Below are 21,574 nucleotides of genomic sequence, written 5' to 3'. Positions count from 1 at the left end.
TGGTGAAGCAGCAGGTGTGAATACACTGGGAGCTAATAGTCACAAGCCCCAAAACAGGTGACCCCAGGTCATAGGGTCATTTCCCTATTGAAAGCAGCAGGGAGATTCACTGCTCACCTTCTGACATGAGGAAGGGGCTAGAAAAGGTGCCCTAAAAATTGTTTGCTTACCTAACCCTGGTCTGATTACCAAGGCAGAGATCCCACAATCAAGTCTAGACACAAAAAAATCTACAAAAACTTCTTCAAAGAAGATTCCACTTACCATGGGTGCATGGAACATGCACATACTCATAGACAACACAAGTTCCAATAGACCTAAAAGACGAATAGCTCTTGTTGTGAGAGAACTCAGCAGGTATCTTATTGAAATAGCAGCCCTGAGAGAAACAAGGTTGGCAACTAGTGGCCACTTTACTGAAGTCAGAACTAAATCCAAGTTTTTCTGGAATGGCAGAAGTGAAGGGGAATGGTGTGAAGCTGGGGTAGGTTTTGCAATCAAAGATAATCTAGTCAGAATTCTTGAATGTCTACCAAAAGGAGTGAATATCAGGCTCATGACAATGAAATTACCACTTCCATGCCATGCCACCATCATCAGTGGTGAACTGATGAAATTAAAGAAAAATTCTGGCAAACAGTGATGAAGTAAAGAATAATTTTAAGAAGACCTGGAGACCTTTCTCATCAGTGTAGCAAAGAGGACAAGCTTATAATTCTGAATGACTTTAATGCTAGAGTGCCAGAAATGGCAGGGAATCCTTGGGAGGAATGTAGTTGGAAAAAGCAACAGCAATGGTCACCTATTACTGAAGACTTGTGTATCTCATGACCTTCTTGTTACAAACACTGTCTTCCTTTAACCTAAATGCAATAAAACTTCCTGGATGCGCCTTTGTGGCAGACATTGGCATCTAGTAGACTATGTGATTGTAAGGAGAAGAGTCAGAAAGGATGTGAGAGTGACAAAGACATTGTGTAGTACAGAGTGCTGGAAGCTAAGTATTCGCATTCAACCAAAGCAGCAGCCCCAAGCAAAATGAATACTAGAAGAATTAATAACAAGAGATTAGAGTGTCTCTCTGAGTGGGAACAGTTTGTTGCTGACTTGGAGGGGAAATTGAGTCAAAACACAATTGGCAACAGTGGAGCAGAAAAGGAGTGGGCAGCTTTCAGAGATCTGGTTCACAGCACTGTATTTACTCATCCAGAACACTTCAAAAACCAAGGCTGGTCTGATAAAAGTGATGGGGACATACAGAAGCTGCTAAATGAAAAATGAGAATTCTGCAGTGTTTACCAGCAGGATAATTCATCCATTTCTAAGAAGGCAGCATTTAATTTCATCAAAAATCCAAGCAAAGCTTAGAGAGATTCCGGACTCTTAAGAAGGCGATGAAATTCAATTTTATGTAGACAGTAACAAATCAAAATGCTTTTATGATGCCCTGAAGGTTATTTATGGGCCAGACATATGATTCATCTCTACTAGTCAGTGCTGATGGATCCACATTAATTAACAATAGGGACATGATCCTAGAGAGATGGGCTAAACACTTTCATAATATTAACAGATCCTTATCAATCAATGCAGAAACCTTTGACCATTTACCTCAAGTTGAAGTCAATCAGTCCCTAGCTGAAGTTCCAACTGAAGAAGAGGTTTTGAATGCCATTAGGCTCCTTTGAAGTGGCAAAGCACTTGGTGCTGATTCTATTCCAGCTGAGATCTATAACGTGGAGGGTCCACTGCTCATAAAAAAACTGATGGAAATCTTTCAGATTATGGCATAAAGAAATGTTATCCCCCAAGAATTCAACAATGCCTCCATTGTCCATCTCTATAAAGGTAAAGGGAATAGATTTCTCTTTTAGTTATTTCTGGTAAGATGCTTTTTTTTTTTCAAGGCAATGGGGTTAAGTGGGTTGCCCAAAGCCATACAGTTAATTATTAAGTGTCTGAGACCGGATTTGAATTCAGGTACTTCTGACTCCAGGGCCAGTGCTCTTATCCACCTAGCTACCCTGCTGGTAAGATTCTTGCCAGAGTCCTTCTCAATAGGCTGATCCTTCTCCCGGAAGATGGTTACTTCTCTGAGAGCCAGTGTGGCTTCAGAATGGTAGAGGAACAGTCGATATGGTGTTTGCTGCCAAATAACTCCAGGAAAAATGCAGGAACAGAACAGAGGTCTGTATACAACATTTGCAGATCTGACTAAAGCCTTCGATACCATCAGTCATGAGGGTCTATGGAAAATGTCAAAATTTGCTTGCCTAGAGAAGTTCATCAGTATTGTATGTCAACTTCATGGTGGCATGCATACCTGAGTTCTAGATAGTGGAAAATGCTCTCAAGATTTCCCAGTCACCAATGGAGTGAAACAAGGATGTATCCTTATTCCCATACTTTTTGGCATGATATTTTCAGTCATGTTATCAAATGCCTTCATTGAGGATGAACATAGTTAAGCTCAGCTACCATACTGATGGTAAATTCTTCAACTCCAAAAGGCTACAAGTCAAGACCAAAGTGGAGAGTGTCTGCAGATGATTGTGCACTCAATACAGCTTCTGAAGCTGAGATACAACAAAATATGGATCAATTCTCTGCTGCTTATACGACTTATACTAACAATTAGCACCAAGAAAACACAGGTGCTTCATCAGCTAGGCACCACACCATCCATATGTGGAAGCATAGATTACCACAAATGAAGAAGTTTTGAATACTGTGGACAAATTCACTTACATTGGCAATGTCCTTTCCAAGGAGGGACACATTGACAAAGAGGTTGATAATTGCATTGCCAGAGCCAGCTCAGTATTTGGGAGGCTCCTAAAGAAAGTGTGGGAAAGAAGTATTAGACTGACTACCCAACTGAAGTTCTAGAGAGGCTTTGAGCTCACCCCATTGCTATTAGGTCTACCTATATCACATCAGAAAACTGAATCACTTTCATTTAAATTGTTTTAGGAAGATTCTGAAGATCACCTGGAAGAAGATACCAGACACTTGAGGCCCTTTCTCAAGCTAAACTGCCTAGCACTCCAACCACAGAGAGTGCAACTACGATGGACTGGACACATTGTTAGAATGCCAGAGGTATATTGACCTAAAAAACTATTTTATGGAGAACTCACAGAAGGCAAATGCTTACAAGAGGGTCAGAAGTGATAGTGAGACATCCTGAAAGTCTCATTGAAAAACTTTAGAACTGGTTATACAGCATGGGAGACACTGCCACAAGACTGCCCAGCATGGCCATACCCTCATCAGAGAGGATGCTGCATTTCCATGAGGAAGGCAGAATTGTGATATATGTAAGTTTAGAGTACCTACCCCAGGTGTTCTCATGGACTCTTTGTGCAGATCTATGTTGGAGCATTTTGAGCTCATATTGGTCTGTTTGGCCACAGTCAGACACTCTCTAATCTGTCTCAAAGAAAGTGATGTCACTTTGGTCTTTTTCAATAAAGAAGGACAAGAACCAACTAAGTTGTCTGTTATTATCTCGACTTGACATTAGCTCTTTTTCAATTCTGTCATGCTACCACTGATACTGCCATTTTCCAAAACAAAATGTGGTCTTGGAAAATTTTGTGTTTAAAAAATTTTGGGGAAAATGTTTTATTATTGGAGGTGGCCCACAGATGTAAAACAAGGTGTGCTTTGGAATATCTTCTGTATTCCTTTCAGATATTCTTCCCCCCAGAAATACATAGCAGGGGTTCTTCATTGAATATTTTGACCTCTTGTATATTGTGAAAACTACACACAATTTCCCTAAGAAATTTGTTAAATTGAAGATGTTTTTCCTAAATAACAATTCACTGATATTTTCAAAATTCTAGTATAATTTTCCTTTTCCAGTGTCATGATCACTAACTTTGCTTTTCTGGTTATCTATCAACTGTTAATATGGAATTGGGAGGGTTAATCCTGCATTCCTTCCTTTCCCTAATACTAGGTTTATTGAAAAAAAAAACCTCGAGATTTCTTTTTATTTTTTAACAATTATTTCAAATTATATGCATAGTTTTCAACATTAATTTTTACTAAGATTTTGAATTCTACATTTCTTTCCCTCCTCTTTCCTCACCCCTACCCCTGACATCGAGCAATTTGATATAGGCTATACACTTAAAACTATGATAAATGTAGTTCTGCATTAGTCACTATAAAAGAATTAGAAAAGGGAACAAAAGAACCATAAGAAAGCCAAAAAAACCCAACCTCAAAATAAAAACAATATAAAAAATTTAAAAATGGAAAATAATATGCTTTGGTCTGCATTCAGACTCCATACTTCTGGAAGGTTGGCATCTTCCATCACTAATCCTTTAGAATTGTCTTTTGACTGTTGCACTGCTGAGAAGAGCTAAGTCCATCACAGCTGATCATCACACAATGTATACAATGTTCTCCTGGTTCTGCTCACTCAGCATCACTTCATGTAAGTCTTTTCATGCTTTTCTGAAGTGCTCCCATTCATGATTTTTCTTTTTTAATTTTATTTTCCAATTATATGCAAAAGTAGTTTTCAGCATTCATCCATTTGCAAGCTCACAAGTTACACATTTTTCTACCACTTTCTCTTCCCCCTCTCCATGGCAGCAAACAATATGGTAAAAGTTGTACATGTGCAATTGTGTTTACCATAATTCCATATTAGTCATGTTATGAAGGAGGAATTAGAACTAAGAGGGAATGAAACTATGAGAAAGGAAAAACAAGTTTTTTAAAAGTGAACACAGTATGTTTTACTTTGTATTTAGAATCCATAGTTTTTACTCTGAATGTGGATGACATTTTCCTTAACAAGTCTTTCAGGATTGTCTTTGATCTCTGAACTGTTGAGAGGAGCTACATCTACCACAGTTGATCATCTCACAGTGTGGTTGTTTATGTGGACAATGTTCTCTTGGTTCTGCCTATTTCACTCAGTATCAATTCATGCAAGTTTTTCCATGCTTCTCTAAAATTTGATCATTCTTATAGGATAATACTCCATAACATTCATATACTCTTAACTTGTTCAAGCATTCCTCAATTGATGGGTATTTCCTCAATTTCCAATTCTTTGCCACTACAAAAAGAGCTGCTGTATTTTTGAACTTGTGACAATTTTTTTTAATGATTTCTTTGGGATATAGATCTAGCAGTAGTATTGGGGGAATAAAAGGTATGCAGTTTTATCGTTCTTTAGGAGTAGCTCCAAATTACTCTTCAGAAAAGTTGTATCAGTTTACAACTCCATTACCAGTGCTTTAATGTCCCAATTTTCTTACGTGCCCTCCAACATTGATCATTTTCCTTTTTTGTCATATTGATCAATCTGATGGAAGTGAGGTGGTAATTCGTTTCTTCATTTCTTTAATGATTTATATAATTTTTTCATATGACTGTAGATAGCTTTAATTTCCACATTTTAAAACTCCTGTTCATATCCTCTGAGCATTTATAAATTGGGGCAAAGAAGAATTTTCTGCCAATTGTAGGGCCACTTCAGAATCAATAATGTATTTTATTTGAACCCAGAGAGAATTGTTGTAATATTTTGCCACCAATTCAAAATACTCTGTTCTAAGTCTAAGACTTGAACAAATCAAGAATCCATCAACAATAGAAACTCTAGGAATAAAGAAAGCAACCTGCTGGCTAGCTTTAAAAACAAAATCTGTTACAAGTAAATGAAACTTTTTAAAAGTTTCTGATTTAATGATAGTCCCATGAACTTTGGCTAATGATACAACTGCCTTTCGAGAGACATTTGCTGTTCTCTCCAAATGATTCTTAGATTTTATTATAGGATGCCTGATGAAGTTAGCACAAATGTGGCAATGTAGCCTGAGAAGAGGGTATTCCTGCAGTCTTTAACTGTGGTATCACAAAATCATGAGTACAGTGCTTCCTGGCAAAGACTATATTTATCATCACACAGATATTACAAGGTGTTCCAAAAGTCTTGTGAAATTTTCAGCTATCAAAGCCATACCAATTTTTTTTTAGGTTTTTTCAAGGCAAATGGGGTTAAGTGGCTTGCCCAAGGCCACACAGCTAGGTAATTATTAAGTGTCTGAGACCAGATTTGAACCCAGGTACTCCTGATTCCAGGGCCAGTGCTTTATCCACTGTGCCACCTAGCCACCCCATACCAAATTTCTAAAGGATTTGTAGAACTGGGAAAAAAATGTATCTGGAGAAATGAAAGATCAAGAATCGAAAGGGAAATAATGAAAAAAGGGAAAGAAGAGGCTCAGAAGAATGCGATTTTAGGAACTGCACTATAAAGCAGTAATCAAAACTATTGGCACTGAACCATACTTGAGATATCTTAAATTCATATAATGGAGATACATTTCACAACTATGATCAAGAGTTTTAAATTTTATTTTAAATTTCAAAAATTTTAACTTTCCATCTACATGCAAAGATGGTTTTCAACATTCGTTTTTTTGTAATATTTTGAATTCCACATTTTCTTTCCTCCCTTTCTTCTCTCCCTTCCTGCCCCTGCCAATAAATGATATAGGCTATACATGTATAATTGTATTCAATATATTTCCCTATTACTCATGTCATGAAAGAAAAAAATCAGAACAAAAAGGAAAAATCATGAGAGAGGAAAAAACCCCAAATTTTAAAAATCGAAAATATTATGCTTTGGTCTGCAAACTTAATTCTCAGAATGGGGATAGTATTTTCTATTATAAGTCTAAAGAAAGAGTTCTTGACCAAAACAGGGATAAAGAGACAGGTAATAAAATATATAATTTTGATAATATAAAATTGAGGTGGTTTTGCACAACCAATATTAATGCAATTTTAAGTAGAAAGGAAATGATTAAATAGTAAAAAAATCTTCAGAGCAAATTTCTCTGATGAAAGTCTGAAATATATCTGGAAGGCATCCTATTCCTGAACAAGTGTTTTTTATCCATATTAAAATTTTATCAGTTTATTTGCCTTTAAAAATATATTAGAAAAAATCATTTAGTTCTTTAAATTTTAAAATATTAACATATTTAACTTCCATATCCTAATCTGTAGTGGCCACTTCTATACTAGTTTTAATCTTATGCAAATGAAATCAATTTTTAAAGCAGTCAAACCAACCATGCTTGTACTAAGTTCATTATTCACTTCACTGTCTTAAATAAATTTGAAGCTTTTATTTAAATTTTATTTAAATTTAAAATTTTTTATTTTTAAGGCAATGGGGTTAAATGAATTGCCCAAGGTCACACAGCTAGGCAACTATTAAGTCTCTGAGGCCGCATTTGAACTCAGGTCCTCCTGACTCCAGGGCCAGTGTGCCACCTAGCTGTCCCAATTTGAAGCTTTTGTCTGAATGGCTGCTCTGCTAAGAGGAATGTATTTTTGATTGCAATCTTCAATACCTACTCCATTTGTCCTAACACTTCTATTCCTCATGGCTGTTTGCAAACTACAAAAAGCAGTTACAGATTTTCCTTTTTTCTTTTATTTTGCCTGTGTGTTTTATAATATTTTGTACTACAGATTCAGACATCCAAACATCTTGTCTTATTTTCAAGTTACTATGACCATGTTCATGTTGTTCAGTTACATCAAAAATTTTGTTCTCATGTATTAGCAAGTCTCTTCCTTTTCATGTATTAGCAAGTCTCTTCCTTTTTGTGCTAGCGTTGTTTCCATCTGAAATATTCTTCCTTTTGTCCTTTTTTGTTAAGGGAGTTTAAAAAACACAACCGTTGGCAATATAGTGTGTATCTGTACATTATATCCATACCCAATGACAAAAAAAGTGCCAAACTGACTAGTTCACACTTGTCATATTAATTGAATTTTGGTTGGCATTAAATGAGGCCTGGTACCATTTTACAATGTGCATTATTCATGATTTAGCTGTATTTCCATTCACCTCAGTTTGGACCTGTGGGTAGCAGCCTTCCCCAATGTAGAAATTTTCCTCTGTCTTTGGATAGCATCACTGGGCGATGGGTCTGGGGAGGACAATGATGCTGCCAACTCATAGACTAGTAGAATTTTCAAATTTTCAAGGTCTTCAGGACGAATCCATCTCATTTATTTCAGGGTGTTCAAAATCAGGAGACAAACATCAAAGAAGCAATGGCAACTAGGTTCCTAGAGCAAATTTGCCTAGCTGTGGTACGTGGCATCAAGTGCCATGTAGGTGAAATTACCCTAATACCAAGGTAGAGGAAGGCCCTCACTGAAATCTTGTTTTATCAGCTAGAGAGCTACAGGCCAGAAAATCAGCAGCTGAAAACTCTTCTAATAGATGCAGAACTCACCCCCAAAGTTGTGGGGGTGGGGGTAGATCATATGAATACATCAAGTTCTTTCAGCATTTGATTCTATGCCCAGAAACTGCTCCAAAGTTCTCATGTAGTGAACCCAAACTATGCAGAGAGTCTGTACATGTACAATGTTATATTTTCATATAAAAATGTTTTTAGTCTGTCAAGTTCAGAGTAAGGCTCTGGCTCCACCCAGGGTGAGGTTATGTTTTTTCGTCACTATTCTAGGGTACCCTGAAGGATGTCTCTTTCTTTTGCTATTGGCTCAAGGTCCCACCAGCTATTTTCCCCATTTATGAGGGCAGTGACCATCACTGAACCCCTTAGCACTAAGTAACTCTTAGAAATTACATGTACCTCAAAGATATAACAAGAACAAATGTAAGAACATTTCCCTCACCATCCCATTTCAGTGGAGGGGTCAGGCAAAGAAAACAAATGGAAAATAGTTCAAAACTGAGCTCTGTCCCTACATAATATTAATTCCACCAAATTCATATCCAAAGTGGGCATCACTGCTTGGATGAGTAAAGGATGGAGTCCTAAAGGTAACCCCTTGCTTGTTGGAGTACTGATGCTGTACTGGTTGGAAAACTTGGCTTGGATTCCCACTCTTGAATTCCCTGTGGCTTGCTCTCCTGGAGTCTGAAACTTCCAAGGTTGTAGATGTCATTTCCTGTACCTAGAATGGAAAAGATGCATGGAAATGTCAAGAAAGTCTCATTTGGAAGGGTCATACAGCCTGAGGGAGGAGGTCCTAAGGTTTTTCCTTCTTAGTATATATGGTGTCACTAGATGCTGAGTGAAGATACCTCCTTAAGATTCAACTGTAACCAAAAAGGCAGTTAGAGCTGGAATTTTAAGAAGCTGACAATTCCAGCTATACGGCCAATAGGAAAAAATTTACTCCAAACCACATGGTAGGCCATCTAGAACCAATTTCAGAATGTTCATGCATCTTCAACTCTGTCCAGGACACCTCCCACCTTAGTATTCATGAGCCAGAAGCTGCTCCCTAGTGTCCTCCATTTGGAGACAACATCTTAGCAAATGAATGAGGTCTGCACATACACCAGAATTGGGGGAAATATATATATATATATATATATATATATGTGTGTGTGTGTGTGTGTATAATTTGTAGATAGCTGTTTTCTTTCATGATTTTACCATCATCTGAGCTCAGCTTTGTGCATTAGGCCGCTCCTGATTCTCAAGCGGCTAGTTCTGTCTCCCTATCTGTCTACATTTCTGCCCGTGCCATACTTACACTGCGGAGGACTGGCGCGCACGCACAGGGCTTTCTTGTGAGAATGCCAGCCCTTCGGGTCTTTTTTTTTTTCACTTTTTGCCCTTGTTACCAGCATCCATCCTGGGGTTGCTGGGTGGGCGCTGAGGCCAGGAGCCTAGCCGTGGAGGGTTTGTAGGAGCGCATGGATGTAGATTCACCATAGCAAACGGCTGCAGAACCCTCGGGGGGGGGCAAGTTTTATCAAAAAGAGGTTGGCCTTCATTATTTAAAAAAAAAAAAAAAAAAGCTTGTGCCTCGTCTCAAAGGAAGGTAAGCGGGGGGCTGGAGACAACGGGGCGCTCCGCGCAGGGAAACAAGGAGGCCTCCGCTCCTGCCCATTTTCATGCTCCCGGCAGGCTCCGCGGCGTAAGGAAGGCCCCGCCTTCTGCCGGGCGTCGCCCTGGTAACCCAATCCGGGTGCCCGGCGTCTCTCCCGGAAGCGGCCTCTGTTCCTTCTCGCTATTGGACGTGTGGCCCTGGGAGGGCGGTTCTGCGGGGCGGCCACGGCGGAGGCGGCCGCGGCCATGGCGGCGCCGCTCCGGCTGCACCTGCTGTTGGCGCTGCTTTTGGGTTTGGGCGGCCACAGCAGGGCGGAGCCAGAGCGGGATAGCCTGCGGGAGGAGCTGGTCCTCACTCCGCTCCCCTCCGGGGACGTGTCGGCTACCTTTCAGTTCCGCACACGATGGGATTCGGAGCTGCAGCTCGAGGGAGGTAAGAGCCGGCTCCCGCCATTCCTTAAGGCGGCCTTGATTCTGGATTGCGGAAGAGGGGCGGGGCCTCGTGCCGGGGGCGGGGCTGATGGGAGGTGGGGCCGGGGCGGGGCCTCGTGCCGGGGGCGGGGCCTCGGGTGGTTCTTTGGGCCATGGGAATCTCTTTCCCAGGAAGGGTAGGAGATTGGGGGCCAGTGAGGGGAGACAGCATCTCTTGATGGTGTTCGAGGAAGTGTCGTGTCAGGATGGAGAATGGGGAGACCAGGAGGCATCTCGGGGGGGTCACTAGGAGCCCCTAGGAAGGTTCTTCTACAGGTGGGTTTTGACCAAGAACTGAAATATAGATCAGTTTTTATCTCAAGCTATGAGGATGGTATGTGGCCCCAGAGCCACCAAGGGAGGCTGGGGGCGAGAAGGAAGGGGGCATGCACTGGAGCTCCCTCTCCTCCCTTCTTTGTGAGGAGGGTCTTGGGGCTGAGCAGGCCTCCCTTCCACCACAAGGGCCTCCCCACTCATCTCCTTCCCTCTCAGTTTCTCATTACAGGCTTTTCCCCAAGGTTTTGGGGCAGCTGATCTCCAAGTACTCTGTGCAGGAGCTCCATCTGTCACTCACACAGGGCTTCTGGAGGACTCGTTTCTGGGGCCAGCCCTTCCTGCAGGCCCCCACAGGGGCTGAGCTTTGGGTCTGGTTCCAAGATTCAGTTGTGGAGTGAGTACCTGCCTCTGCCTGCTATTAGGTGTGAAGGAAGGGGCACAGGGCAGGATTCTGGGAGGTGCCTTCACCCTGCTTTTTGAGGAATTGTGTCTGGTGCCCATGGGGGCCAGCGGAGATAGGTCAGGCCGACCGGCCCAGCTGCCAAGGCAGGGATGCAGTGTTGGAAGATGAGCCTCAGAATCCAGTGACCTCAGATTAAGATCTTAGTCAATGAAAATCAATCTTTCTTCAGTTTTATTCCCTATGGAGACTTGGGATACCTCTGGGAAGGTTCTGGAATAACATTATCAGTTATCAGGAACATTACTATGTTGGGGATAATTAATCTTCATTGTCATACTCTAAAGAATGATTGTATTTATCCTTTAAAACAGAAGTGTCAAACTGGGCCCAAGTAGTTCTAATATCTTGTTAGTACCCTGAACCAGATTAAAATGTAATTAGGTGGGGCAGCTAGGTAGCAAAGTGGATACAGCACCATTCCTGGAGTCAGGAGTACCTGAATTCAAATCCAGCCTCAGACACCTAATTGTGTGGCCTTGGGCAAGCCACTTAAACCCATTGCCTTGCAAAAAAAAAAAAACAACTAAAAATCCCCCCTAAAATGTAATTAGGAAATGTTTAATAATATAAAAAGATGAGACATATATATATATATTTTATATATATATATATATATATATATATATATAAACATTAATTTGAGGTTTTCTAAGTCCCTTTTAATTTGAGTTGGAGGATATCACTGCACTAAGATTTATGAAATAGGGATAAGTGAAGAGCTGTGAGCATCCAAACATTAATTAGGGTGGTAGCTAAAAGATGGGGAAAACCCTAAAGTATGTGAATAGAAAGCCCTAACGTGTAATTCTTAACCTCAAAACATCAAACTTGTTCTTTGGCTAACTTTTTCATCCAATTTCTCACTTTCAGTTTCCTCTCTCTGTAATTTTCTTTTCACTCTTTGCTTCATATGCTTAACCAGCTTTCCTTGATTATCTCCTTTCTCTGCTATAGCCCTCATTTGTAAAATGCAAGGGATAGACTAGATAGATGCTCTTCTAGATCCCTTCCAGCTCTAGATCCTGGGATCCTGAATCACTTAGACTTCAGGAGAGTTAAATTCTTCCTCTGTAAAGTGAAGATATCATACTTGCAACCCCTATCTCACAGAATCTTTTTTTAATATATTTTGTTTGTTTTCAATTATATACAATAGTAGTTTTTTCCTATCATTTTTTGCTAAGGTTTTGAATTTTGTACATTTTCCCCACCCTCCCTTCTATCCCCCTTACCCCCCACAGAAGGCAGTCTAATAATCTTTATATTGTTTCCATGCTATGCATTGATCAAGATTGAATGTGTTGAGAGAAAAGTCATATCCTTGAGGAAAAAATAAAATATTAGAGATAGCAAAATTATGTAGTATATAAGATAACTTTTTTTTTTAATTGAAGGTAATAATCTTTGGTCTTTGTTTAAACTCCACAGTTTTTTCCTTTGGATATAGATAGTATTCTCCATTGCAGATCCTAAAATTGTCCCTGATAATGAAATAAACAAGTCCGTTAAGATTGATCATCACCCCCATGTTACTAGGGCATACAGTGTTCTTTTGGTTCTTCTCATCTCGCTCATCATCAGTTCATGCAAGTCTTTCCAGGCTTCCCTGAATTTCCATCCCTCCTGGTTTCTAATAGAGCAATAGTGTTCCGTAACATACATTTATCACAATTTGTTCAGTCATTCCCCAGTTGATGGACATTCACTCAAATTCCAGTTCTTTTCACAGAGTCTTTGTGAAGAAAGTCCTTTATAAAGTGTGTGTGGGGGAACCATTTAAGTTTGTTATTCTTGATAATAATAAGGATGATGACCATGAGACCCCTATGTTTGAAAGGATGAAAAGATTGACCCACCTGGAGGGGAGGGAGCCTCTTGAAAAGGAGTGCAAGTGAAAAGTTGTCAAAGGGGAAGTGGGCAGAATTGAGAGATCGGGATATGAAGTATTTTCTCTTTTTTTTGTCTTGATCCTAAGCCTTTTTATTTTGGGATTTTTTTTTTTTTTTGGTTATACTTTTCCCTAATTTCACTCTGGAAGTCTTATCTGTGTGTAAGACACACAGAAGCAATCCCTAGACTGAATTAGGATATTTTCCCCTTCTTTTCTATCTAGTGTTGATAAATCCTGGAAGGAGCTCAGTAACATCCTCTCAGGAATCTTCTGCGCTTCTCTCAACTTCATTGACTCCACCAATACTGTCACTCCTACTGCTTCCTTCAAACCCCTGGGGCTGGCCAATGGTGAGATAGTCCCAGACAACCTGGATGTGATTTTTGTAGAATGAACACCAGATTTGGAATCAGAGGATGTAGTTTCAAACCTAACTCTACTATTTTCATCTCTTAAGTTTTTGGGCAAGTCACTAATTCTCTCTAGACCATAGTTTTCCTCATCTCCAAGAAAAGAGTGTCACACTGGATGACCTTATAAAGCCCATTCCAACTCCAAATCTGTGATCTTATGACTAGATCTAGAGTTTTTAACGTGGGGTCCAGGATACAGTTTTAAAAATTCAGTCATATTTTGATAGCTATATTTCAGTGTAAGTGGTTTTAGTGTAATCCTTTTTATTTTATTTTGTACATTTTAAAATGTTATTCTAAGGAGATGATAGACTTCCCCAGATTGTCCAAGGGGGTCCATGATTCAAAAAGGTTAAGAATCTTCATTAGAACTCAAAATAAATAAAATCTTAATTGAATGACAAAAAGAAAAGAATCTGCCCTAGGGGCAACTAGGTGGTGCAATGAATAGAGCACTGGCCCTGGAGTCAGGAGAATCTGAGTACAAATGTGGTCTCAGACACTTAATACTTACCTAGCTGTGTGACCTTGGGCAAGTCACTTAAACCTATTATCTTGTTTTTTAAAAAAGATTTCCTGCACTAGATCCTAATTTTAAGGGTCCTTTCCAGCCCTAAATCTTATGATTCTATTACTCAATCCACTTCCAACCTTCCCTGAAGGATCCTAAGATTTTGGAGTTGGAAGGAACAACTCATTCAATTTCCTTGTCTTGAAACTGTGACCCAGAGAGAGACAGTAGCTGGCTAGTAATCAGTAATTAAATGACAGAACTTTCTTAAGGTGGATTGGAAATAGTGCTAGAGTTAGGTCCTTGGAGACCTGAATCGTGCCTACTGAGTGAATTTACCTTCAGTTTCCTCATTTATTAAAATGATGATTCATAGCTATAGTACCAACTCTCAGAATTGTTGTGACAATTAGATAAGATAATGTATGTAAAGTACTTTACATATCTAATATCAGTTGTTATTATTGATCCCATGGAAGGGACAGAATAGCAGTTCAGAGTCCTGGAAGCCAGACTCTATGAGACCCAGTGCTGAGTATAATGTTCTGCACATAGTAGGCAGATTTTTTGCCTTTTGCCAAATGTAATTATTTGAGATGATGAACAGAAGCAAAATCAGTGCCTGGGAGTGGGATGGAGGGAGGACATAGGAAGAGAGCAGTAGCCACTATCAATCTAAAGTTTGACTAGAATAGGTTTGGATAAATGACAAGAGACCAGTCTGACCCTAAACTCTGGCCTGTCCTTGTGTAGGTACCAATCATCACTTCCTGCGCTATGCTGTCCTTCCCCGCGAGGTGGTGTGCACTGAGAACCTCACTCCATGGAAGAAGCTCTTGCCTTGTAGTTCCAAGGTGAGAGGAGCAATTTGGAACTATTCAATTTCACTCTCCAAGTCTCATCATTACCAAGGACCTGGGCAGCATGGCCTCCTCTTGGCATAGCCGTGAGTGTGTCTGGAGATGCAGCTTCCACATTGCCCTCTGTGAGTATTAAACTGTCTCTCCTCTTTTGTTTCACAGGCAGGCCTCTCTGTGCTTCTCAAGGCTGAACGTTTGTTCCATACCAGCTATCACTCCCAGGCCGTGCACATCCGTCCTGTGTGCCGGGTGAGTCACTGAAGGTGGAGTGAGCACTCCAGGACCTGTAATATGAGGCAATATGAAGGGGAAAAGTCTCACCTGCCAGTCCTGAGCCAGAAAGGTCGAGAGGTTAAAATGCTGGACTTAGAGTAAGGAAGACCTAGATTCAAATCCTGCTTCAGATACTTTGATCCTGCATAAGTCACTTAACATCTCTGGGCCTCAGTTTCTGTAAAATAAAGGGGTTGGCTTTGAGCATCATCAAGATCCCTTCCTAGCTCTAAATCTATGATCTTATAATTTGGCAAGGACCTAGAGATAGATTGGGTGAGGATGGATAATTCTCTCACTGCTGCCAGTCTTATATCTGCCCGTAGTTCCTCTTGACTCTTACATTCTGTGATTTTTTTTTTTTTAGGATGTCCACTGTGTCAGTGTCTCCTGGGAGCTGAGGCAGACCCTCACAGTTGTATTTGATGCCTTTACCACAGGCCAGGGGAAAAAAGGTAATAAACCTTGACTTCAACCCTATCTCCTTAAATATATGGACCTATCCAAGTCCTTTCTTAACTCTACTCCTACTTGTCTCTGCAGACTGGTCTCTCTTTCGGATGTTTTCTCGAACCATCACTGAGGCCTGTCCTTTGGCCTCACAGAGTCATGTTTATGTTGATATCTCCAGAAACAGTCAGGTAATTGTTCAAGCTCGTGTTTTCATAACACTTTAAGGTTGAGGAAAATATTTTCCTCATAACAATCCTTTGAAATAGGGAATGAGTGTTTTTCTCCCTATTTTACAGAGAAAGAAACTGATACGTGTAGTATGCAGTAGATCCCCTTTCTATAGTCTTCCTTCCTCAGGGCTGGAGGGATTTACCTTTATTCTTCTGTCCCTAGGAGAATGAGACCCTTGAGGTGAGCCCACCCCCAACCTCCACTTACCAGGCAGTTGTCCTGGGAGACCGGAAGACCTATGCTGTCTATGACCTGCTTAACCCATCCACCTTCAGTGGCTCCCGCAGTCTTAACCTTCAGCTCAGGTGGAAACAGCTCCAAGATGTTGGTGAGGGGCCTGGAGACTCTTCTTATGGGAATTTGGGAAAGACATAGAGACTTCTTAAGTTGATAGGAAGAAATTATAAGAACTCACATTTATATAACACTTTAAGATTTAAAACACAATAGCCTGCTGTGGCCCTGGGGCCCTTCTGGCCTCTCTCCCACCAGTGCTTGCAGCCTGAGGCCTGGGGGTGGGGGTGGGGGAAGACCCCAGAAATGAGGAGCAGGAGCAAGGAGTCCGTCTGGAGGGATACGCCCGGCTGGTCCAACAGACCATTCTGTGTTATCAGGTCAATTAAAATTTTTTTAGATCACATGATCACAGGATTGTACACTTGAAACTCAAAGGAATCGGAACAGTGGTCTGGTCCCTTTTTATACATACGGAAATGAAGAGTCCAGTAACAGGACTACTTTCAGCCAGCCATGAACAAAAAGATGCTTGGGTTATAGACGACATCTAGAGTATCCTGGCAGTGTGGGGCCTGGGAATGGCATATCAGAAGAACGCAGATCGGGATGAAGATAAGGCAAAGGCATATGAATTAGAACAGGCTTACATGTTATTTTTACCCTCGATGAGGTGGCCTTCATACAGAATCTTGTTTTCTACATTGAGGCAGCATACAAAGTTGCTGTTTCATAATGTTGAAGCCTTTTGTATGTCTCAGGGAGAGGCAGTCCTTTTAAATTTGGACAGAGTTCACCATCTTTATCATATATTCCTGTGTATGATAAGGAAAGTGGGTCCATGAGGGTTTTAAAAACTTGCCATGGGTCACTGAGCTAAGTAAAGATCTGAGGTCAAATTGGAACTCAGCATGATGAGTCTGAGTGGTCTGGAATCGAGGTCCCTCTTTCTCCATCCACTGCTGCCACCTAATGACCCAAGCAGGCAGAGCATTCCACAGGTGAACCTTCTAGCTCTGACCCAGATCAAAGAATTGAGAGGCCCTAGAACTACAAAGCTCCTGGGAAAAAAAAAAGCAATGAAAAGTTCTCAGTCGAACACCAAAATAGAAGGTTTTTGCAGGGCAAATGGGGTTAGGTGGCTTGCCCAGGGCCACACAGCTAGGTAATTGTTTTAGTGTCTGGGACTGGATTTGAACCCAGGTGCTCCTGGCTCCAGGGCAAGTGCTTTGTCCACTGCGCCATCTAGCCGCCCCTCAAATAATATCTTTAATAAAAATAAATTAAAAAGAAAAGCACAATAGCCTGATCAGGTAGGCACTATAAATAGCTATTGCCTCTTACTGAAGCTCAAGAGGTTAAGTGGTTAAGGGTGAGAGCCGATATTTCAACCCATTTCTTCATCTTAGATTCAAGTAGTGTTCTTTGTCTTACTTTACAATGGCTCCTTTTTGTTTGTTTGATTTTATTTTTGTCTGTTATCTCAATAGTCATAAACAAATATACATATCTGCTTTCTTTTTATATCTATTATCTTATTTCCTCTCCTGGACCAGGAAAGCTTTGTGGGGTTGGCTGGGATTGGATTATTATCCCCATTTCTAGGTCCCCTAAGAGGTTAAGTGACCTCCCTGAGCTAATTAATAGAGGATGGGACCAAGGCTAGAATTCTAAACCTCACAGCCCTAAATCTAATCCCAAGGCTTTTCTAATATACTCTGAGGCTTTGAGAAACTAGGATAAATTGGGGTATGGTCATAACATTTAATAGCTGGAAAAGGCCAGACTATTCCCTCCAACTCCCTCATTTTACTGATGAAGAAACTGCAGCCCAGAGGAGAGAATAGAGCGAGTTTACAATGGAGCTGGGTCCAGAACCAGGGCTCAAGAGCACAAGCTCTGTCTTTGCACTGCATCTTCCTTTGTGAAGAATGAGAAGCCCTCACTTTCCTCTCCTTGCTCAGGCCTCATCTGATGACTCCTTTGCTTCCTCATCCTTCTCCCAGGGTCTCAGCTAGTGCCATTTCTGCATGCCCAGCGGTATGTGAGTGGCTATGGGCTGCAGAAGGGGGAGCTGAGCACAGTGCTGCACAACACCCACCCATACCGAGCCTTTCCTGTTCTGCTGCTGGAGACTGTGCCCTGGTACTTACGGCTCTACGTTCACACCCTGGCCATCACCACCAAGGGCAAGGAAAACAAACCAAGTGAGGACCCTGGCTAACCCTGGCTGCCATCCTTGGGGCTCCTGGCAACCCTCTCTTTTTTTTGACCCTTCTATGAAGCCTCAAATCTTTGAGGGCCTTCAGTTAGTTTAACCTCCCTCCCAGGCGAGACTCTTTATGGTGTCCCTGAGAAGAATCCAGCTTTTGCTGGAATGCTTCCAGAGGTGAAGAACTTATGATGTTAGGTAGTAGCCCTTTCCATTCCTGGAAAGTTTTAACTCCATAGACTGTCTTAGACCTTTCTCATCTCTGAAAACATTGTTCTATCTACTCAGCCTGCCTTCATCCCCAACCCTACTCCCTAAGAACATGGCCCTGAGTCAAGTTGAGGATGACACTGCTTCAAGGGGGCGGGGTGAGCCCCCAGGACTAGGTGAGGGAAGTTGATGAATCTCTTTTGCTCCAGGTTATATTCATTACCAGCCTGCACAGGACCGGTTGCGCCCCCACCTCTTGGAGATGCTTATTCAGCTGCCAGCCAATTCTGTTACTAAGGTCTCCATCCAGTTTGAACGTGCTTTGCTCAAGTGGACTGAATACACACCCGACCCAAATCATGGTTTCTATGTCAGGTATGTTGGGAAGCCTCCTGTTTTCTGACCTTGCCTTTTGTCCTTTTCCCAGAACCAGCTTCTTTGACGCTTACCCCAAAAGATAATAATAGGTCAGAAACACATTTTGGTTGTTTGTGTGCAGCCCATCTGTCCTGAGTGCCCTGGTGCCCAACCTGGTAGGAGCTAAACCACCAAACTGGGAAGAAAGCCCACTCTTCAGCTCAATGTGAGTATCAAAATTTTATCACCTGGCTGGGGGTGGGGAGTAGCCCACTCCTAAGCCCCTCCCTTAGTCTTCTTCTGCTTTTAGAGAACATGGTGTCCAAACAACCTGGGCCTATATTTGAGATCTCTTTTGGGGAAAGGGCTCTTTTTCCCTTTACCCAGCATCCTTTACAGATGTATACCTTGAATAACTTCCTATATTTCAACTATGGGATAAGATCAGTTTTTGATTGGGGTGATTTGGGGTGCTGTTGGGAAGGGACTTGGGTAGGATACTGAACCCCAACCACAGCAGATCCAAAGCAGAACTGCCAAAATGAGACCAGAACAGCATTTTTTGAATTTAGAGTCAAAAGCCCTGGTTCAGGTGTGGCCCTGCCATCTACAGGCCACTGTCCAGGGGCAAGTCACAACCTAGGCAAGTGTGTGACTTTCTTAGCCTGCAAGACCTAAACCACCCTTAACTCATCTCTAAAATGGCAAAGATTCTACTTGAACTTCTTCCCTGATAGGGAAGTTTTAAGGGACATTGGATCATAGAATCAGAGGTAGAAAGGACCGTAGATGTTGTCTAGTCTAATCTCATTGGATCAGATAAGCTATATACCTACAGTACAGTGGAAATTATTATAAATTTTCTCAATTTATTATCAAAAACTCAGAGAATAGCAGAGCTGGAAGAGAACCTAGATTGGAAGAATGTCCAGCATCCATCCCAGGTGTTTATTAATACAAGTGTACTGTAGCAAGGTGGTATATTGGGTAGATCACTGACCCTGGAATCAAGAGGACCTGAGTTCAAATTTAACTTCAGACACGTAACACTTAGTAGCTGTGTGACCTTGGGCAAGTCACTTAATCCTGATTGCCTTGAGAAAATAAAGTAGATTGAATTGAAATACATTGAATGTTGTTGCTGTAAGGGACTTAAGAGCATGGCATTTGGGAGCTTGTTGGAACCCGAATGACCATGTTGTCTAAGCTCCTTTTTTTTTTTTAAACAGCTGAGGAAACTTAAGGCCTAGAAAAGGGAAATGGCCAATTCAGGGTCATGGAAAAGCTGATCTTGCACCTTAGACCTGGAGACTCAGGCCAGAGTACTTAGTATGGCACCATGTCATGTCTGCAGGGCGTCCCTAAGGGTAGTGCCTCCCGTGGACCTCTCTGCTCACTCCTTGGAAGCCAGGAGTTTGTTGTTGATGTGGTCAGCTCAGTAGAAAAACATTTGGGGCTCTTTAAAGTCATGTTTTTCTCAAGTAGTTCATCATTGACCAAAGTCAATTCTTCTGGCTAATGGCTTTGAGTGATAGTAGGTGTGTAGGATGAAGGAAAGAAGAGAGCCCCTGCCTGCAAGAATCAGGAGACCTGGATTCCCAGCTCTGCTTTGGCTTCCAGTAGGAGGATAGTGGCCCATTGTGGTTGGGGAGGTGGGGGTGTTGTGAGCAAAGCTGTCTGAAAGCTTCCTAGATTGAGCTGAAGAAGGGACTGAGGCCATAAGTTCTGAGCTCTCTAGAGATACCCATATCTTGGTCTTTCTCCTTGGCAGGTTTCCCATCTCTGACAGTTCCAGTTATTTTGTGCGACTCTACACTGAGCCACTACTGGTGAACCTGCCTACGCCAGACTTCAGCATGCCGTACAACGTCATCTGCCTCACCTGCACCGTTGTGGCCGTCTGCTACGGCTCCTTTTACAACCTCCTTACCCGGACCTTCCACCTGGAGGAGCCCAAACGGAGTAGGCTTGTCAGGTGGTTGGCCAATATTATCCGACGAATCAGAGGCGTTCCCCCTGTGTGACCCTCCTGCCCTTCTTGCTGAGACAGGATGTTGCCCTCTTCCATAGATCAGAGACTGCTCCAGCTCGTTCTTGATCTGGTGGCCTCTGACTCTCCATCACTTGCCTAACCTGCTCAGATTCAGAGTTAGACAAAGGCCCAAATCCCCAGGATTTGGGAGGAGCAGGACTGGGCTTTCCTAATAACATCCTAAGGGGGTGGGGCCTGTTTGCTGCTGAGCAGCTGATAAATAGAATAAAGTGTGGCTGCCACCCTAGCCCAGCGTGGTCTTGTTTCTGGGGCTCAGGGAGCCTTAAGAGGGACCCTGTTTGCCCACATGTCTTTGGACACATCATTTTCTCTATCTAGGTCTCAGTTCCAGGAGGGGAAGGGGGTTGGACTAGGTGATCCCTAAGGTCCCTTCCAGCTTTAAAGTTCCAGATTTTGGGGGGAGGGGCAGGGGTTTTGCTTAAACTGTAGTTGGAGCCCCCTGCTGAATTGGCAGTAACTGAAAAGGCCACAGAGTCAGTGTCATTTTCTTCACTTAGATTTGAATAAAGAATTAGCAATCATGGATCATATAATTTTAAGGCTTTAAGAAATACTTGAAAGCCTCTAGTCACTCATTTTACAGAGGAGAAGTTCAGCAGACTGATTAAGGACTTGGTCCAAGGGCCTAGAACATGTTAATGATAAAGCAAAGACTAGAATTTTTCCCCCTGTGGCATGCTACCTGTTTCTGAACTCTCCTGCAGAGGGAGACAGTTTTACTGTCTTCAGAGGGCAACCAGACTCCCTGGAGGAAGAGATTGCAAGTGAATAAGTTCACCTTTACTACTGAAATG

General features: G+C 41.8%; 1 protein-coding gene across 1 annotated transcript; it reads left to right on the top strand.

The window, feature by feature from the left end:
• The first annotated feature begins 10,055 nt into the window (after nucleotides 1-10,055).
• Nucleotides 10,056-21,006, top strand: PIGT (phosphatidylinositol glycan anchor biosynthesis class T). Its single transcript, XM_074210106.1, has 12 exons — nucleotides 10,056-10,305; nucleotides 10,836-11,013; nucleotides 13,196-13,323; nucleotides 14,651-14,751; nucleotides 14,920-15,006; nucleotides 15,398-15,485; nucleotides 15,574-15,671; nucleotides 15,877-16,042; nucleotides 17,955-18,155; nucleotides 18,580-18,745; nucleotides 18,870-18,953; nucleotides 20,499-21,006. The coding sequence occupies exons 1-12, from the start codon at nucleotides 10,119-10,121 to the stop codon at nucleotides 20,749-20,751; spliced, it is 1,737 nt and encodes a 578-aa protein (XP_074066207.1). The 5' UTR covers nucleotides 10,056-10,118; the 3' UTR covers nucleotides 20,752-21,006.
• Nucleotides 21,007-21,574: the final 568 nt, after the last annotated feature.

This window comes from Macrotis lagotis, chromosome 1 (assembly GCF_037893015.1).
Source record: "Macrotis lagotis isolate mMagLag1 chromosome 1, bilby.v1.9.chrom.fasta, whole genome shotgun sequence".
Classification (NCBI taxonomy): Eukaryota; Metazoa; Chordata; class Mammalia; order Peramelemorphia; family Peramelidae; genus Macrotis; species Macrotis lagotis.
Note: the sequence above shows the minus strand (reverse complement) of the source record. Positions and strands in the feature narration are given on the sequence as shown.